General features: G+C 37.2%; 2 protein-coding genes and 1 pseudogene across 3 annotated transcripts in view; all 3 read left to right on the top strand.

Annotated features, from left to right (window-relative positions):
- LOC135681165 (uncharacterized) overlaps positions 1-2707 on the top strand; it is a 21589-nt gene extending 18882 nt beyond the window's left edge. For both annotated transcript variants that reach the window (XM_089111829.1, XM_089111831.1), the window contains exons 11-13: positions 51-167; positions 515-628; positions 1409-2707. In XM_089111829.1, the coding sequence (XP_088967955.1) occupies positions 51-167; positions 515-628; positions 1409-1497 (320 nt within the window). In that variant the 3' untranslated portion in view covers positions 1498-2707. The remainder of the gene's footprint in view (positions 1-50; positions 168-514; positions 629-1408) is intronic.
- Positions 2708-2813: 106 nt separating this feature from the next.
- On the top strand, positions 2814-15219 carry LOC135681682 (uncharacterized). The gene is made up of 12 exons (XM_089111824.1): positions 2814-3426; positions 4927-5115; positions 5433-5642; positions 5950-6205; positions 6433-6660; positions 7318-7603; positions 8128-8261; positions 8775-8935; positions 9741-10301; positions 11503-11580; positions 11770-11906; positions 13816-15219. Exons 1-12 carry the CDS (start codon positions 2890-2892, stop codon positions 13817-13819), a joined length of 2781 nt encoding a protein of 926 aa, XP_088967950.1. The 5' UTR covers positions 2814-2889; the 3' UTR covers positions 13820-15219.
- On the top strand, positions 13827-14162 carry LOC135681683 (dynein light chain roadblock-type 2 pseudogene; annotated as a pseudogene).
- Positions 15220-15872: the final 653 nt, after the last annotated feature.

Here is a 15872-nt window from a genome sequence, read left to right as displayed (position 1 = left end):
TCTTTGCTTGATTATAGCATTTCTGTAGCAATCTTCCTTTGCTTCTTTAGAAGTCAACGATTGCAGAAGTACTCCATGTAAGAACGAAGGCGTTTGCACGATGAATGTAAACGGAAAATATGAATGTAGCTGCAGAGCTGGATTCAATGGCATATATTGCGAAGAAAGTAAGAGCTAGATTCTGAAATTTTGGGTAAATCTGAATAAAGTGTCACTGATGTGTAATAGAGAGATGCTTTTTACTTTGTTAAGTAGTAGCAACAAATGAGAACTTTTCTAATCCATAATGTACAATCAAACGTGTCCAAAGATTTAATTGCAGCCATCAAGGGATCAAGATTTAAAAGCAATGCCTTATTAAAAGAAATAGCTTTGTATAATTAGACAATGCAAGCCTATTTATTGCGTATGCTTTTTATCTCTAAAATATACGCATCATCTGTCTTTGTTACGACACTGGTTAAGAATTGCTTTAACACTTAATGACAGATTGTTACTTTGTTGTATTTTTCAGACATCGATGACTGTGAAGGTAACCAATGCCAGAATGGAGGTACCTGTGTTGATGAAATCAACACTTACTCTTGCCAATGCAATCACAAATTCGTTGGAATCTTTTGTGAAAGGGGTTAGCATTGTGTTTTAATGTTTTCTTTATTCTTATAGTCATTTTTCTTTGCTTTTATTGAAGTCTATTGGCTATTTCTTACTGAGCAAGAAATAGCTGAAGCTATCTTAGAAATATTCTTAAAGGCTGAAACAAGTCACCAACTCCCATAAGTTGCATCGGAAAAACTTGAATCTTTGTCCTGTTTGAAATACAAAAATATATTTAGCTCACTTACTTATTACAAAGAGAGTGTAAAATAAAGGGTCAAAGCGTTTAAGGCAGCCGATATATTGACTTTGCAAAGATGTGACAAAAAATGTGTATCGGAGTTAAGACAAACCAGATTCTTGCTAAGTGTAGAACCTTTTTCCAAACATTGATGCAGAAAATTCGGTACATCAACATAGAGATGTCCAGCCTGACCAATATCATCTGGAATAAAAGCGCGAATTGCTTAAACATTTTTCCTACCTGATCACACAAGATTGCAAGGGTTTCCCCAGAATATGAGGAAAGTCATAGAAAACTTAGCAACACAGTCATGTTAAAAAACTAACATAAAATATTTTCTTCCTTTTTAAACCATTAGAGAAAGTATCTAAACTCCTCCCTATTTAACAGTAAGCTAATGTTTGTAATGTTTGAAATTCCTTGTGACGGCTTTTCTTTTCCTTTAGAATATTGGGGCTTGTAAAGGGCATTTTTATGATCAAGCTTGTTACTATTAAACCCACACCATTTAATCTGATTTTATCTGCACATCTGCAACAAAGCTTTAATTATCACTTCCCATTGCAGAACTACTTCCAGTCGATAGTAGTCTGGGTCAAAAGGACTTGCACGATGGAGAGACACTGATCAAAGAATTAGCCAAAACTTTTGACTGAATATTCTAATTTCAGCTATGTTCAATTATTTAGTTGTTAAGTTAAATAGAGAAAGAAATTTATTTGTGTTATGCTAGTTGTAACAACAGTAACCTTAAGGAGATATTCTTGATCATTTCTGATTCGGTCAGATGAGTACCTTGCTACACAATGCCTTAATGTTTTTGCTTTTTATAGTCAATAGACACTTGATTGATATCATAAAATCGTTCAGATTTAATAAAAAGTTTGTCATCAGTTAATCTAAATATCATTGTTTGATATCATGCAACATTGACAACAGAACTCCAGGAATGTTGAATATAATCTAGTAGCGGAGGCACTAATGTCAAAGAATATGCACAATCGTGCAAGTTTTTGAACAATGGCGGCTTTAGGGTTGTCCTGGGGGGCCATGGTCCCAGGCCCCGCGCTTATAGGAGCCAGAAGGGGATCTACGCTTAATTAAAGGGCCTCGCACATGTTTTAGCCCCAGTTTTTAAAATCTCCGCTATTGTGCCACCAGTATAAAGCTTCGTACATCGCCCAATTTTCTGCACTGAATAATATAAGAACCAGGCCCATATTGAATTCTGTCCCTGAATGTTAGTTTTCGTCTAGGGTTCAGGGGCCTACTCTATTAAAAGGCATCGGCAGTGCTACAAGTAACGAAACGTAATTTGACACATTGAACACGATCCGTCTAAAAACTGTCCGAGAATGCTATTATTAGACTGGGGGTACTTGATCCTAAACTATCGCACAATAACGACACATTTAAGAAATTCAGCCTATGTAGATAGATTGATGCGCGAAAAAATATACACAACAGAACCTAACTCGATATTGAAATTCTTAGGCTGTGTTACAGATAGCCTGGTATTCTTATCTCAAGCCTTTTTATTAAGAATTGCCATCGTACAGAGGCTTTTGCTGCAACAGCGTTTGTGAAATTCTGTCAAGCTGTAGGATTCCTTGAGATATAGAATAAACAGAGGGTTGTAATAAATAAGGAGTTCATGGGCAAGTCCGAATTGTAAAATTATAATAAGCAGGGGCTTCCGAAGAGAAATATTGTTGAATGTGATTGAAATGATTTCCAGTTTTAAATTTTAGTCGAGATTTTTTCTCCACAGGACAAGGAGATCGGAATAAAGAGTGGCATCAAATATATGGTGTATTTGATATCAAATATTAAGAGGCTATTAAAATAAATTGAAAAAAGGGTGGCATCATGATAGTCAGAGTAATTCGCAACCCATCACCCAACAACGGCTTCGCAGCCTTCGCAGCCTTCATTGTTTTGATTTTGATCTCGTTATGATCATGGTGTTGTTGATGTTGCCTTGTTGTTCATTTGCTCTCGTTACATTATGTGCATAGGCTTTTAGTGCTTAAAGTTTTGACTTTTAAATGGCTGAACCTCCAATCGAAAAGCCACAGAAGATTAAAAGAAGAAGTAGAAGCATTCAAGCAAGTCGGAAGACATCTAGAGTCTATGAGCTTGCTGTGGCTGCCTTCAATGCAGCAAAATATGGTAACATAGACGACTTGAAACATGTCCTATCTCGAGAAAGTTGTCAAACAAGGGAAGAGTTTGGTTCATTGATAGAATCAAAAGACAAGGAGGGTAACACTTTGATCTTGAAGTGTATTCATGGTGCAGCTTCACGACAAGGAGAGGCACACAGCAACTTTGTAGAATGTGTACGTTTCCTGGTTTCCAGTGGAGTAGATATAGACGCTCAAGATAGTGTTGGCAGGACGGCTCTGCATTGGTGTGTCCTCTATGGGCGTGCTGACTTTCTTGAAATTTTGCTTAAGGCCGGTGGTGATTTGATGCTTCTGGATGGGACTGGTCTAAGTCCTTTGCATCTCGCCATTGGCATTAGATCAGAGAAACTTAGATACAAATTTATCGATTTTATTTGCCAGTCGGCCCGAAAAGAGGTAAGATTTAAGTAAACAATCATGATTATCCTGTTTTCTAGACCTTCCGTTACCCTATCCTCAGATAATACCCTATATGGGCAACATGGCCTCATACTCACATAATCAATAATCGCACCATTGGGTCCCGTAAATATGGAAACAGTGCCCCAGATATTTCTCGAGTTGACCCTAGGATGGCTAGACTGTTTTGGATATCTTCTTAGGTAGTGAGCAACAACATGGAGAAATTCTGTATCACCAACCATATCAAAATTTTTACTTACTGTATTTTCTCTAAAGAACGCTATCCTCTGATATTCAGAACGCTACACTTACTATTCAAAAGCCATGAAAATTGTTATGTCAAGGAGGGGAGGACTCTGGCAGAGTCAGGTATATTGACAATTCTTGACATTTTGATGACGTGAACACATCTTTTGTGAACTTTAGATAAATTTTTCACACAATCTTTATTACGTGTTTTTGGGAAAAAGAAAACATTGTTTATAGTCTGTTTTGATCTTTTTTCATGGCACTTTTCTTGTTGTCATTTTTCATTTGATAAACTTTTATTTTATATTTAACACCCTACTTTGATAAACACCATCCTCTATTAAACACCACATCCAAAAAGCTGGATTTTGTAATAAACATGACAGCGTTCTTTAGAGGAAACACAGTATCCAAAGAAAAATGCCTTGTACAGCAACAATGAAAGCAGTAAGTGCTCCATTGCAGTCTTCTCCTGCAACTGCAATTCTTCGATGAATGATTTGTGGGCTGTTTGGCTTAATTCTCCTAGATATTTGTTCTGTATGCAAAGTCAATACCTAAGCCAAAACCTGACTCATTTGCCTTGATTTTCCCACCAACGCCAAATGCATCACATCATGCGGCAATGCATCATGTCATATGAAATGTAAAACACCGTATTAAATTTGAAATGCCATATGAAATTTGAAACACTGTACAAAATGAAAAGCCACTTGGAGTATAAAGTCATATGATAAGTAATGCCACATAGAAGGAATAAGCAGTGGGAATATGATGTGTTATTGAGAATTTAAAAAGCCACACAAAATGTTAGACTGTGGATTTAAATGCCATTAGAATAACATAATGTCATTAGAATTTTGTTAAAGACTATGTAAAGTGGGATGAATGGCATGTGAAATCATTTAACACTCTACAAAAAGTACAATTGTAATATAGTAGTTGTGCTTAAATCCTTTTGCATCTTTTGTTCTTTACTTGATTTCTGCATTCCACTTTAACAGTAAAATCAACTTTTGTAGGAATTGATTCTGACCAAAATTTTTAAAGCATAAAAGAAGCATATTGATCAAATTGCTCTCATTTTCACAGCTAGCTTTTGGCTTTTTTGCCATGCTCATGTCTTGTTGTTTAGTTTCTTTAACATTCCATCTTGATAGCCATTAGTGTGTCAGATTTAACCTTTAGTGTTTGATGTCTTTGTCAAAAAAGTTTTTGCTACTGGTTTACATTTGTTCCTTTTAGGTTATAGATGGTACTGATGGTCACAACAGAACCCCACTGTATCTTGCACTAAGTGTTTCAGCTTTTGAAACCTTTGAGCTGCTGCTAGCTGCTAAATCAGATCCAAATGGTGCTGGCCCTGATATGCGAAGAATCATTGTACATTCTATTGAGAAAGGACTTGGGAAGTTTACAGAATTATTGCTAAAGGCAAGTTGTTTCTTTATAAAAAGATTTTGCTTTTTTTGCATTAAACATACAATTATACTCTTCTGTGTTACTGGTATGGGTGTGAGTCTTGCATCATTATCATCACCATCATTGTCATCATCAGCATTATTTTGTACAGACTACCAAACAAGGATCTGAAGTATGGTTTTGCTCACTTACCTATAAGTGAAGTAAAGAATAAGCAATTTCATTACCTGTCACCAAGAGTCTTTCTATTGCTGGAGACAATTATGCAGTCTAGATTGTTTACTTGTGAAAACTGGTTGGTAGTATTCAATATATTTTGTATCTTTTAGCATGGAGCTTCACTGTCAACAAAAGACCCTGATGGCTTCACTACTATACATCTAGCTGCCTGTCAAGAAAACCCAGAAAGCATTTATATTTTGACGAAGACAGTCAATAAGACTCTGTTGAATGTTAAAGACAAGTTGGGGAGGACTCCACTTATATATGCTTGCTTGATGGGCTTTGATAAGAATGTAGAGCTGTTGCTTGCTCAGAAGGTAACACACCTCTGAATCACCTCTGAATCAAGACTTAAAATCACTGTGGATTAAGAGTCATTGCTTTGTGACTAATTGATCAAAACAGCCCTCCAATGATATAGCAGTGGCAAAGAGAAATGTATACTTAGCATTAGGTTTCCTGCTGTATTTATGCACCAGTTATAAACCATTGTCTTCTTATATTGATTTATGAAGTCATGTTATCAGTGAACTTTATGTGTCAGATCTTTTCATCTTTCAAGCTAAGCAAAGAAATGCTAATGCTAAATATAATAGAATTGAAAACAGTTCTTTTACCTTACAGATTTGGACTTTGGATCAAGACAATGAAGGAAAAACAGCTTTACATCACACTGTAAACAACACACATTGTGGTTGTGTTGACTTATTATGCAAAGAGAATAAGAAAATTATTCACATTGTTGATGAAGAAGGGCATACTGCAGCACATGATGCTGTTATTGCTGGAAATGTGAAAGTTTTAAGTGCTCTGTTGCAAAATGGCTGTGATGTTGCTACTAAGGATCTTACAGGACATTCTCTAATGCATTGGGCCACCGGTAAATTGACTTGGAGTGAAAATTGAATTTTTTCAGGACAAGCTTGAGCTTTTCATTGTTTCTCCTTTGGGGAATTTCAACTTTTGATATGTACTTTGAGCGTTGTTTATGTGCGTAAGTTATGGATGTTACAGACATTATTTCATTTGTTTGCTGTTCATGTACAATTTTCACAAATGTGTTTACTTTGCCATTAATTTTAATGTCAAAACTTCTGTTCAAAACAGCTTATGCCACCTTGGGATGTTTTCAGAAGTTGCTTGAATTCAAAGTGCCACTTGATGAAGTGGATGGTCATGGTGCCACTCCATTGCATTATGGATGTCAAATTGATGAAAGTGACAAATTGAATGATGAAAGATGTGAAATTGTTAGAACCCTCCTTCACAGAGGGGTCAGTATGAACGCAGGTGATTCTGAAGGAAGGAAGCCAATTCACTGGGCAGCATCATCAGGTGATTCGTGATGGGCTTGATGTTTCATTTTCAATTGAACTTTCTGGAACCTGTACCTAAGTGCAATTAATTAGCAGCCAGGGGGCTTTGCGAGGCCTGTCACTACCCTTTTTGCTTCTTGCCCCCCCCCATTACCATGTATACCAACACCCTTTGAATAACACAACACATATCCAAATAACAACACAGGGAAATGCAAAATTTTTAAGTCCAGCCATTTCATTTGGAATCTGGCAATTATGGAAGTTCAAAAAGGAGCAAGAAACAATAGCTGACGAATAGCTTTCTAGAAGATACCCATGCAATTGATAAATACAGTACTGTTCAGGCCCGTCGGAACCGGGGGGGCTGGGGGGGGCTGGAGCCCCCCAATAATTATCAAACTGTAGTATGTTTCCTTTATAACGGTGTACTGAATGAGAAGGAAAACAATAGGCAGCCCCCCCCCCCCCCAATATGAGATTTGTTCCGACGGCACTGCTGCTCAAGAACTTACCGTTACAAACAGTTATAAACTAAAAACTATATATGAACTCAATGAACTCAATAATTATATGAACTCAAAACATCTAAAAAATTCCAATTGCTCTGCAATATTTTGTAACGAAACTTCATTTGCTGTGGTTTGGTAAAATTTTTGTTATTTCTCAATTGCAGGTAATGTGGAGATTTTGAAAATTCTTCTTGAAAATGGAGATGATCCCAACGCAAGAACATCTTCCGAGCTAATGACACCATTGCATTTAGTTGCTCTCCAGGGTCTAGAGAGTGCTGCTGATTTCCTTATAAATCAATATTCAACACGACCTGTTGAAGTGGATCCACACGATCAGCGAAATTGCACCCCCTTGTTTTATGCCTGTTCTGCAGGACACGCAAGGGTTGCTGGGATGTTACTGCAGTCTGGAGCTGATCCGAATTTGGTCAATGATCTAGGAGAAAGGTGAGCTTAGTCTTAGCTTACCCAAACGCAAGAAAATTTCTCGTCTAACGTTATTGTTATCTTAATGCTCTGCACCATTTTGCTCGATAAATAGAATGCTAAAATGCTTGGTTTATGAATAGTTACAGCACAATTTAATGCTGTTGGCTGAGGATTGTTGCACAAAATTCTGCACTGTATCTTTAATATCGAATCTATTTTTTGTGAATCTTACATTTTATATTTTTTTTACTAACTCCTTCGTCTGTAATATCCTAAATGAGCTGGATAGTGGGGAGTAATAAGCTTGTTATCATATATAATCTATTTCCGCCGCCATTGCTGTTGCAACGGAGTCTTGCATTGAGCCAGTGACGCTGTGAAAGTTGGACAAATTGAGCCTTTCCTTTCTAGTTTATATTCCCTTTTTATTTCCTATAGGTTAAATATCCGATTTTGAGATCTCCCTACATCCTTACAATTTCCACCACTGAGCCAGTATTTTTCTTCTTGTTATCCTTGCATTTTCATTTTCTATCCTCTAGTCCAAGCCATAGTGCCTCGCTGACAGGTTCACTTGAGTGTTTGCGCTTGCTTTTCGCTGCTGGTGCGAATATGACAGTGCATAACAACGAAAAGGACACGCCCCTTCATGAGGCTGCAAGTGCTGGAAAAGAAGGTCACTATTCAATTTTTCAAAGCATTGTACTGCAATTTGTTTATTTTACTGTTATTAATTAAAATTTGTCAATCAGTATAGCCGTATTTCTGCAGCAGTTTTACGTTGGTTTTCCAAGTGTGAGCAGTTGTCCTTTTCAGGAAAAAATGAAAAGAGACGAATTGATTTGTTGGCACTATAATGTCACAATGTTCGGTTTCAGTTCACCGTGAATGGCTTGCTTTCTTAACGATTATTATGTATCTTAAGTATCTTCAGAACGCTGCATCAAAATAAATAGTATAATTTTTGTGTGCATGTGAATCAATTTCATACCACGATTCTAAGTGTGTTAGTTTGATTGTATTCTTTTTGATCGGTGCTTTTGTCTTCCGGCCATTCCCTAAAATATCTTTCTAAAAATTACCTAATCTTACACGACGACTGTTTTATAGTATATTCTTTACTGAGTGGATGCTTTTGCATTGTTTCCATTCAAAACTTTGAGTGGATTTTGCTGCCTCTCTTTCGTAGATTGTGTGAATTTTCTGCTGCAGTGTGGCTGCCCAGCAACTGTCAAAAACACAAACGGTGCCACCCCTTTGCATTACTCGGTTGCAGAAGGCTACTTCCAAATCACCAAAGCGCTCCTAGAGAGCGGTGCCAGCCCAAATGCCTTGGTTACAACTAACGAGGTATTAATTTTTATTGCTGTGACCAGCAGCTCTAATAAATAAAGAAAAAACTGTTAAGATTCCGATTTGGTTTGATCTAATTATTAACTTATTCACGTAAACACTCATTTGTCGCGCCGTCCACATCTAGCCTGAGTTCCAGACACCCCCCCCCCCCCCAATTTCCAACTCAGGCTATCCACATCATGTACAAAAAATCATATGCCATGAGATACAAGCTTTATTACGAAGGAAAATAAAATTTGACATTTAATTTGCGCTTACATAGAGAAATAGATATTTCATAGGCAATCAAGTTTCAAGTTTGTTTCAAGACAAATATACACCGGTAAAGCTTTCCCTAGTAACCTTCAGACAAACCTTTGCTTCGAGGTCTGCAAGGCACCACTCAGTTTTGCAGGGCAGAGGGCATTGACCAAGTTACGCCCCTGCACGGAGCTTTGTTTAATGTCAAATAGCTTCCTGTTGACATTTTGGATACTGTACGAATATATTCCCTTCGGATAAAGATAGTTTCCTGCATTTCGTGTTCTGGCCATAAACCTATCAGCTCTTTATCGACACGAATGGGTGTTATTTATTTTTGCTGCAGTTATTTATTGCATTTATTCGCTAGTTTCTTGTTATTAGCAACCTGATAAACTAATTATGAAGTTTTTTACCATTAATAGTTTAGAATCAGTTACTCTCCAGCTTATATTTCTCTGTCCTTTCTTGTACCACTAAGCAAGAAATCCTTTTTTATCTGAAAGTCTCATGACGTGTTACTTTATCAAAATCAAAATTCTTCTTGTTTTTGTAATAGACCGACTTCGTGACACCATTGGACATAGCATTAGGGAATAGCGACCACGAGCAAATTCAGCTTTTGCAGAGTTTTGGCGCAAGGACGGGGCATAGTATTGTAGACAATTCGGCATTGGTGATTCAGCATCGATGGAGGATCTTCAAGCGCAGGTTCAGTAATGTAGACTCCATATATAGATCGAATCTCAGTGATAGTGTCAGTAGTTATGAAAGACGGGAAGGTCCCAAACTAGAGACTAGCGAATTTAGCACCAATCTGAGAATTAAAGACCATTCAGAACTCAGATCCCATGCTTTTGACGGTGAAGAGATGGTTGGGAATAAAGTTTCTGAGCATCTTTCTTCTGTTGACGAAAACGTTACCGCTGAGCGTGATGGTTTGGTCAAGGAGCAACCCGTAAAGCGCCAAAATCATTTAACAACCGTAAAAGAAAATTCGGTGTCTTGTGGAAGTCCGGATTCATCAGAGGCAGATTTCCAGATTGAAGAGGATCCTTTCTGTGATATAGATGCTGTGAATGAAATGAAGAAATTGGTAAAGGAGAGAATCGCTTCAAATGTGAGTAAAGATTTATCATTTACTGCTTTTTTCTTTTGTTTTAGATCCCTTTTGAGATCCAGTCAAGCTATTGAGAAGTTTTCAGACAATATACACAAAGGCCACTTTCTCTATATAACCATGTTGCTATTCATTACAATTTATAAACTGTATTAAGCTCCGGCAAAATGAATGGACATTTGCACTGGTCATGCACCGGTCATTGCCCACTTTGATCAGTGTGTGGACATCCAGAAAGTTTAAGTGGCGGCAAAACGACTGAACAATGTCCAGTGAACTTTTGCCCTGTTGAAGAATGACTATTATTAAAAAATGGTTAGGCATGCTAGGTTCATCATAATCACCGTATTTGTGCTCTCTGCCATCGCTTTCCTCTTTGGAACTAAAACTACTCTTTTCAAAAGACTCATCATTACTGATGAAATGCTTTTTCCTGCTTATCGTCGAATTAAATGGAAAATAAAATCGCGCCAAATCCATTCTATTACATCAATTGCGCATGCGCGAACTGGACAATGACTGGACATTTGATATCAAAAAGGTTTAGTGGCGGCAAAACGACTGGACATTTCTCTACAATATCTATGAACAAAAGAAGTTTAATCCTGTCCACTGAACATTTTTGGTTTCCTTCAAAGTCAACTGAAAAACGCTCAACATCGCTGAACAAGACTGGACAAGGTGGCAAAACGACGCAAAATTTACGCGGAATAGTGTCAGGTTCAGTGGCAGTATCCAGTCGTTTTGGCGTAGCTTTATGCTCCATTAATCATTTGCTTGTCTTTTTCCACTCAAATATTTTTTCTTTATCTTAACTTTTGTATGACAACATATGTTGTCTTCTCTCTCATAAACCATGTTCGTTAATTTCGAGTGGATCTAATGTTCTTATGGTGATGCTACAATATTTCAATATTTTTGGCGATGCGTCAATGTTTTGGGTTTTTTCCACCTTTTTATCCACAGTTAGCAGAATGTTTAAAACAAGACAACATATTTTGTTAAAAATAGACGCAGATTTACAAATCCACAATTCATCTTGTCAAAACACTCTACACTTGGCGTAAACAAATGTGTCTAAATTTACCTGATATAAATATTTCTTCTATGGAACTGCTATTTTGTTTATCTTTGGGGTGATCATTCTCGACATAGACACTAGACGTCTTTGGCAATGAATTATCGATTGTCTTTTTTTTAGCGAACTGAGCTCAGCAGATCGGACCAGTTGCGGGTGAGGCTTCAGCAGCTGAGAAGCAAGTTGAGCAACGTTGTGGAGGTAGTAATGCCAGACTTAACTTAAAGAAGCCATTTACCGATTTAATGACGAAGATTGATTTTATAAGCGCTTAAAACCCTACTGCTCGTTTTCCATTTTTAGTTTTTCATAATCCATTTTAAATCTGCATTTTCTGTTGCAAAACCCCTTCTGTGTCGTCATGGTGCTAAATGATGCTGTTTCCTTTAGGATATTAATAATATAGCGTCAAGTAAAGAATTTCAAATAATAGCCCGTCACAATGAAAGAATCTCAAGGCAACAACAGCAGCAACACATTCCTCCGACGTGCAGACTTCCGAGGGTCTCCCCTTCATCTCAAAAGAGGTATGGAATCTAGTATCTAGTATTTTTGTTCTAACTCAACCCAATATCACTTTATATCATTTTATCGGATTGATCTCCCATAGTTGTTACAGTAATTGAACAACTTCAAGTTGGCGTTCCTTCTCCAATGAAATAACCCAAATGTAATAATTCTGCCACGAGCCTATCTTGTAAAGAGACCAAAGCTTAGAAACCGAGAGATTTTTTCGTATACATTTATTATGTTATTATTCTATTTCACATATAGAAAAAGAATAAGTTTCCAAAATTTCACAGAATGTATTTAATGAAATCAACACATCATATGGTTTTTGTTATCAACTAGCAATATGTTGGGAAGATAAACAAGTCAGTTGTAAAGGCGAAAGAAGCCATTCTAGCCCCAGTGGTTGTTTTAGTTTTTTGTTGCCATGGGAATGAAACGGAAATGTTACTATGCCAACTGCCTCGGGTGGTTCGGTATTCGTCATTGAAGGTATATCGTTTGAAGCCTGAATCACTCATTCAATCTTATACAGTTTTGGAATAATAGAATCGCAGGTAAGCCAGCTGAAACGTCGAGATGTTTTGAAACTTGCAGCTCTAGTTTGAAAAACAATTTTTTAATGCAGCCGCTTTTTCTAGAAATATTTGAAACCAGCAGACTTATTTCATTTCCAATGCTATAATGAAAATGCGAAAATGGTTCCTTTTTGAATGGAAAGATTGAAATGTGTTGAGTGAAATTTGATTTCCATTAATAATTGATATGATAGTAGGGGTACAAATGATGAGGAGTAGATAAGGAGCGCTTGTCGTATGCTGGTATGTGCTCCTCCACTGCTTAAAGACTGAACTCCCACATACTCATGTTTTTGTCCTATCTTGGATAACACGTGCCTCGAACTGTATTCATCAGCTTCTGCAACAGCAACAGCCTAAAGTCGCTGCTTTCTAAGCATTTAACAAATTCGATTAAGAATCCGCCGTTTTATCAGCTGCTGGGCACCCGAGTGAGTATTGTGTCTTTCATTACAATCCAGGAAGAATAACAACCTTACATTTGCTGGTAATAAGTGTTACGTTTTTCGATAAAAGCAGTTTGCTTGATAGTTTCTCTCTTAATTGTCTTCGATTCCCCTATCTTTTCAAGGCTGGCTTACTCGATATCTATTACAAACCTTAGTAGCTATACTCCTTGGATATAATGTTTGAAGACTTCTAAGAAGACTAGATTTGCATTTTTGAGCTACTGATGTTTTATTTGTTTAACTTTTTTGTTTAAAACACCATTGTGTCTACATTTAAGCTAAAAAAGGTGAATAAATAACACTGTTTTCACTTTGTTGTTCTGTTAAGCCAACGTATTTTCCTGTTTTCTTCCTCCTCCCTAGGCGTACTTTCCTGTTAATAACCTTCGTTTGACGTATTGCCCAGTTTCTCGCCCTCTTTTATGGACGTATTTTCCTATTTTTAACCCTCGTTCTTTGACGTATTTCCCTGTTTTTAACCATTTTCTCTTAGTGTATTGACTCCCTTTTCACGACGTATTAATCTGCTCTTAACCCTCTTTTCCGGACATATTACCCTGTTTCCAACTAACACGGACTTTTTGACTCCCACATTAACAGTTGTGAGTTCCATTCAATTATTTATTCTATTTTCATAATCCACTGTCGCGCCAAATAATGTTTCATCTGGTTTTGGTTTCCTGCAAATTTTATGCAAAGCTGTACATTTGTGGGTGATTTATATTTTCAGAATATGTTTAAAAATTCTGGATGCTCAATTGTTTTCTTTAAACTAATTAAGTATTAATTCGATTAAAATTCATGACCTGCCCAGTATTTGATCTGAACAGAAAACACGATTTATATCTAGATGTTTGTGATTCACCATTCTTATTAAAAATCAATTTAACTTTTTGTAGGTAACGCTGGGATGGAAATTTTTAGGCCTAAAACGCCAAGGTCCACCGCTGTGGAGGATACCCTGGAGCGCATCACAAAGCACAGTGGGGTGACCACAGTAATCGTTTTAAGCGAAGATGATCTGCCAATCATGTCTAATGCCGATGGGACAGCAACCATGGCATATGCTAATGTCAGCCGACCCTTGGAACTGATGGCCCGTGCCACAATTAGGGACATTGACCCGACAAATGAATTAGTCGCTATTCGTATGAGAACAAAGAAGAATGAGATTATCTTGGCACCCCAAGACAACAAACTGCTCGTCGTCGCACAGTCTCTGGTTCCTAAAGATGAGCAAGATTGATTCAAGACTCCTAAAGTTGAGCCAGATTAGTTCAAAAGACAAGTGTGAATGCTGGAAACAGCAAAAATATTCGATGATGCACACTTGTATATTAGACCAAAGACCAATGTTGCATTTGAAAATGTGTAAATGGACACAGAAATATAAATAAATATATTTATATATATAGACGTAGATTATTGATAGAGGTAAATTGTTGTACATCGTGAGAATAAGATTCTCGTTTCTTATCTTGTAGTAATTAATTAAAATTGTCTGATGACCAGATTTGTCAAGTTAAAGATCACAGTCTTCCTGGACTTCAATTTTTGCTTTTCCTTTAGCTATCTCCAGTATACGGACGTTATTTAATCGCTTTGCTTCAGTTTTATCTTTTTGTTTTGCATCAGAAACGAGCTGCAATCAAGAATGAAGATATAAGTGAGATGAATATTTTTGAAATAAGTAGCGTGATTTATCCTGGGTAATCTTTTAAATATAGATTAGAAGGGGTGCAAAGGTCGTTTCAGAAATGGTAATAGTGAGCAAATAGTTTGAGCGATAATTTTTTCATTTCATTGTCAGGTGACTCAGTTTTGTTAAAGCTATTAGAGGTACATTTTCCAACTGAAAACCGAAGAGCCCAGCCACCATTTTCTTTCTTCGTTTCATGTCTCATGATCACTTTTGTCATAAACTGTTTGCCGAGCACAACATTTTATCAGGTATATTTATTCCCTTAACGAATTACTGTGAAATCCATGTTTTCGACCAAATCTCTATGTTTTTCTTTAGGAAAAATCTAAAATCTCCAGGTTTTGAAAATTTAAGGTTGACAGGTCTGTAAACCTTGTGCTGCTTTGTCCTTCTGAACCCTGCTCTTCTTTGCCCTTCGATCTGAATCAAGCAGAATTTAGGAAATAATGGCATGAATTAAACAGATGCATGGATATTTTCGGCTCGCACATATTTGATTTATGTATGATCATATTTGATCATTTCGTCATTATAGAATATAACTACCTTGATGTAGAGATTTTTAGGCACAATATGGAGCTCACAACAACAACTCTTATCCACTGTGTTTGTTAACACCTATTTCTGCTTCAAGATTGAGGCACGTGCCCACGCCTCCCCCAGCGACCAGAAATCAGGGGCGCCGGAGGCGATTCAATGTTCAAAGGGCCGCCAAAACCTGTTAAAAAGAAAGTGCACGAAAAGGCAACGATTGTCAAAGGGAAAGGCACTATCATTCAAGAAAGGCAACAAGGTCTCCGACGAAGTAACCATGACCCCACCGTTTTGCAAATTAATAGAGCTTTTATCAAAATCTTTTGTTATGAGTGTTAAGTTTTCCCTTGCCCCCCTCCCCCCACTTTCGAGGGGGCAAGGGAAAATTATTTGTTGTGTTGAAAATTTACCGACGAGGCACTCCTTTGGTTTCACAATTTTGATCAAAGTTACGTTTTGTAGTGCCTCAGCCTCAGCTTATTTTTGAATTCAAGGGGGGCTCTTGCACAAAATGTTGTGAAAAACACTAGACAAAGTAGAAGTTTGTCAATGTTTGTATTAACAAGTATGGTTAAGCCCCCGAGCCCCCTAACACTAGACCCCTGATTTATTCTTGAAATCTGATTAATCTTGAGACCCATGTACTAAAAAAGATGACAACAAATAAATTATTAGTAGCTAATGAGCAGTGGCGTAGATAGTAAAATTCATAGGAGGGAC

This window comes from Rhopilema esculentum, chromosome 12 (genome assembly GCF_057945365.1).
Source record: "Rhopilema esculentum isolate cy_ngs chromosome 12, ASM5794536v1, whole genome shotgun sequence".
Lineage (NCBI taxonomy): Eukaryota > Metazoa > Cnidaria > Scyphozoa > Rhizostomeae > Rhizostomatidae > Rhopilema > Rhopilema esculentum.
Note: the sequence above shows the minus strand (reverse complement) of the source record. Positions and strands in the feature narration are given on the sequence as shown.

Excerpts from the sequence above, each read along its gene's own strand:
- LOC135681682 (XM_089111824.1), top strand. The coding sequence starts at position 2,890 with ATGGCTGAACCTCCAATCGAAAAGCCACAGAAGATTAAAAGAAGAAGT. Across the intron at positions 6,206-6,432 it reads TCTAATGCATTGGGCCACCG|CTTATGCCACCTTGGGATGT; the intron begins GTAAATTGACTT and ends TGTTCAAAACAG. Across the intron at positions 6,661-7,317 it reads TCACTGGGCAGCATCATCAG|GTAATGTGGAGATTTTGAAA; the intron begins GTGATTCGTGAT and ends TCTCAATTGCAG.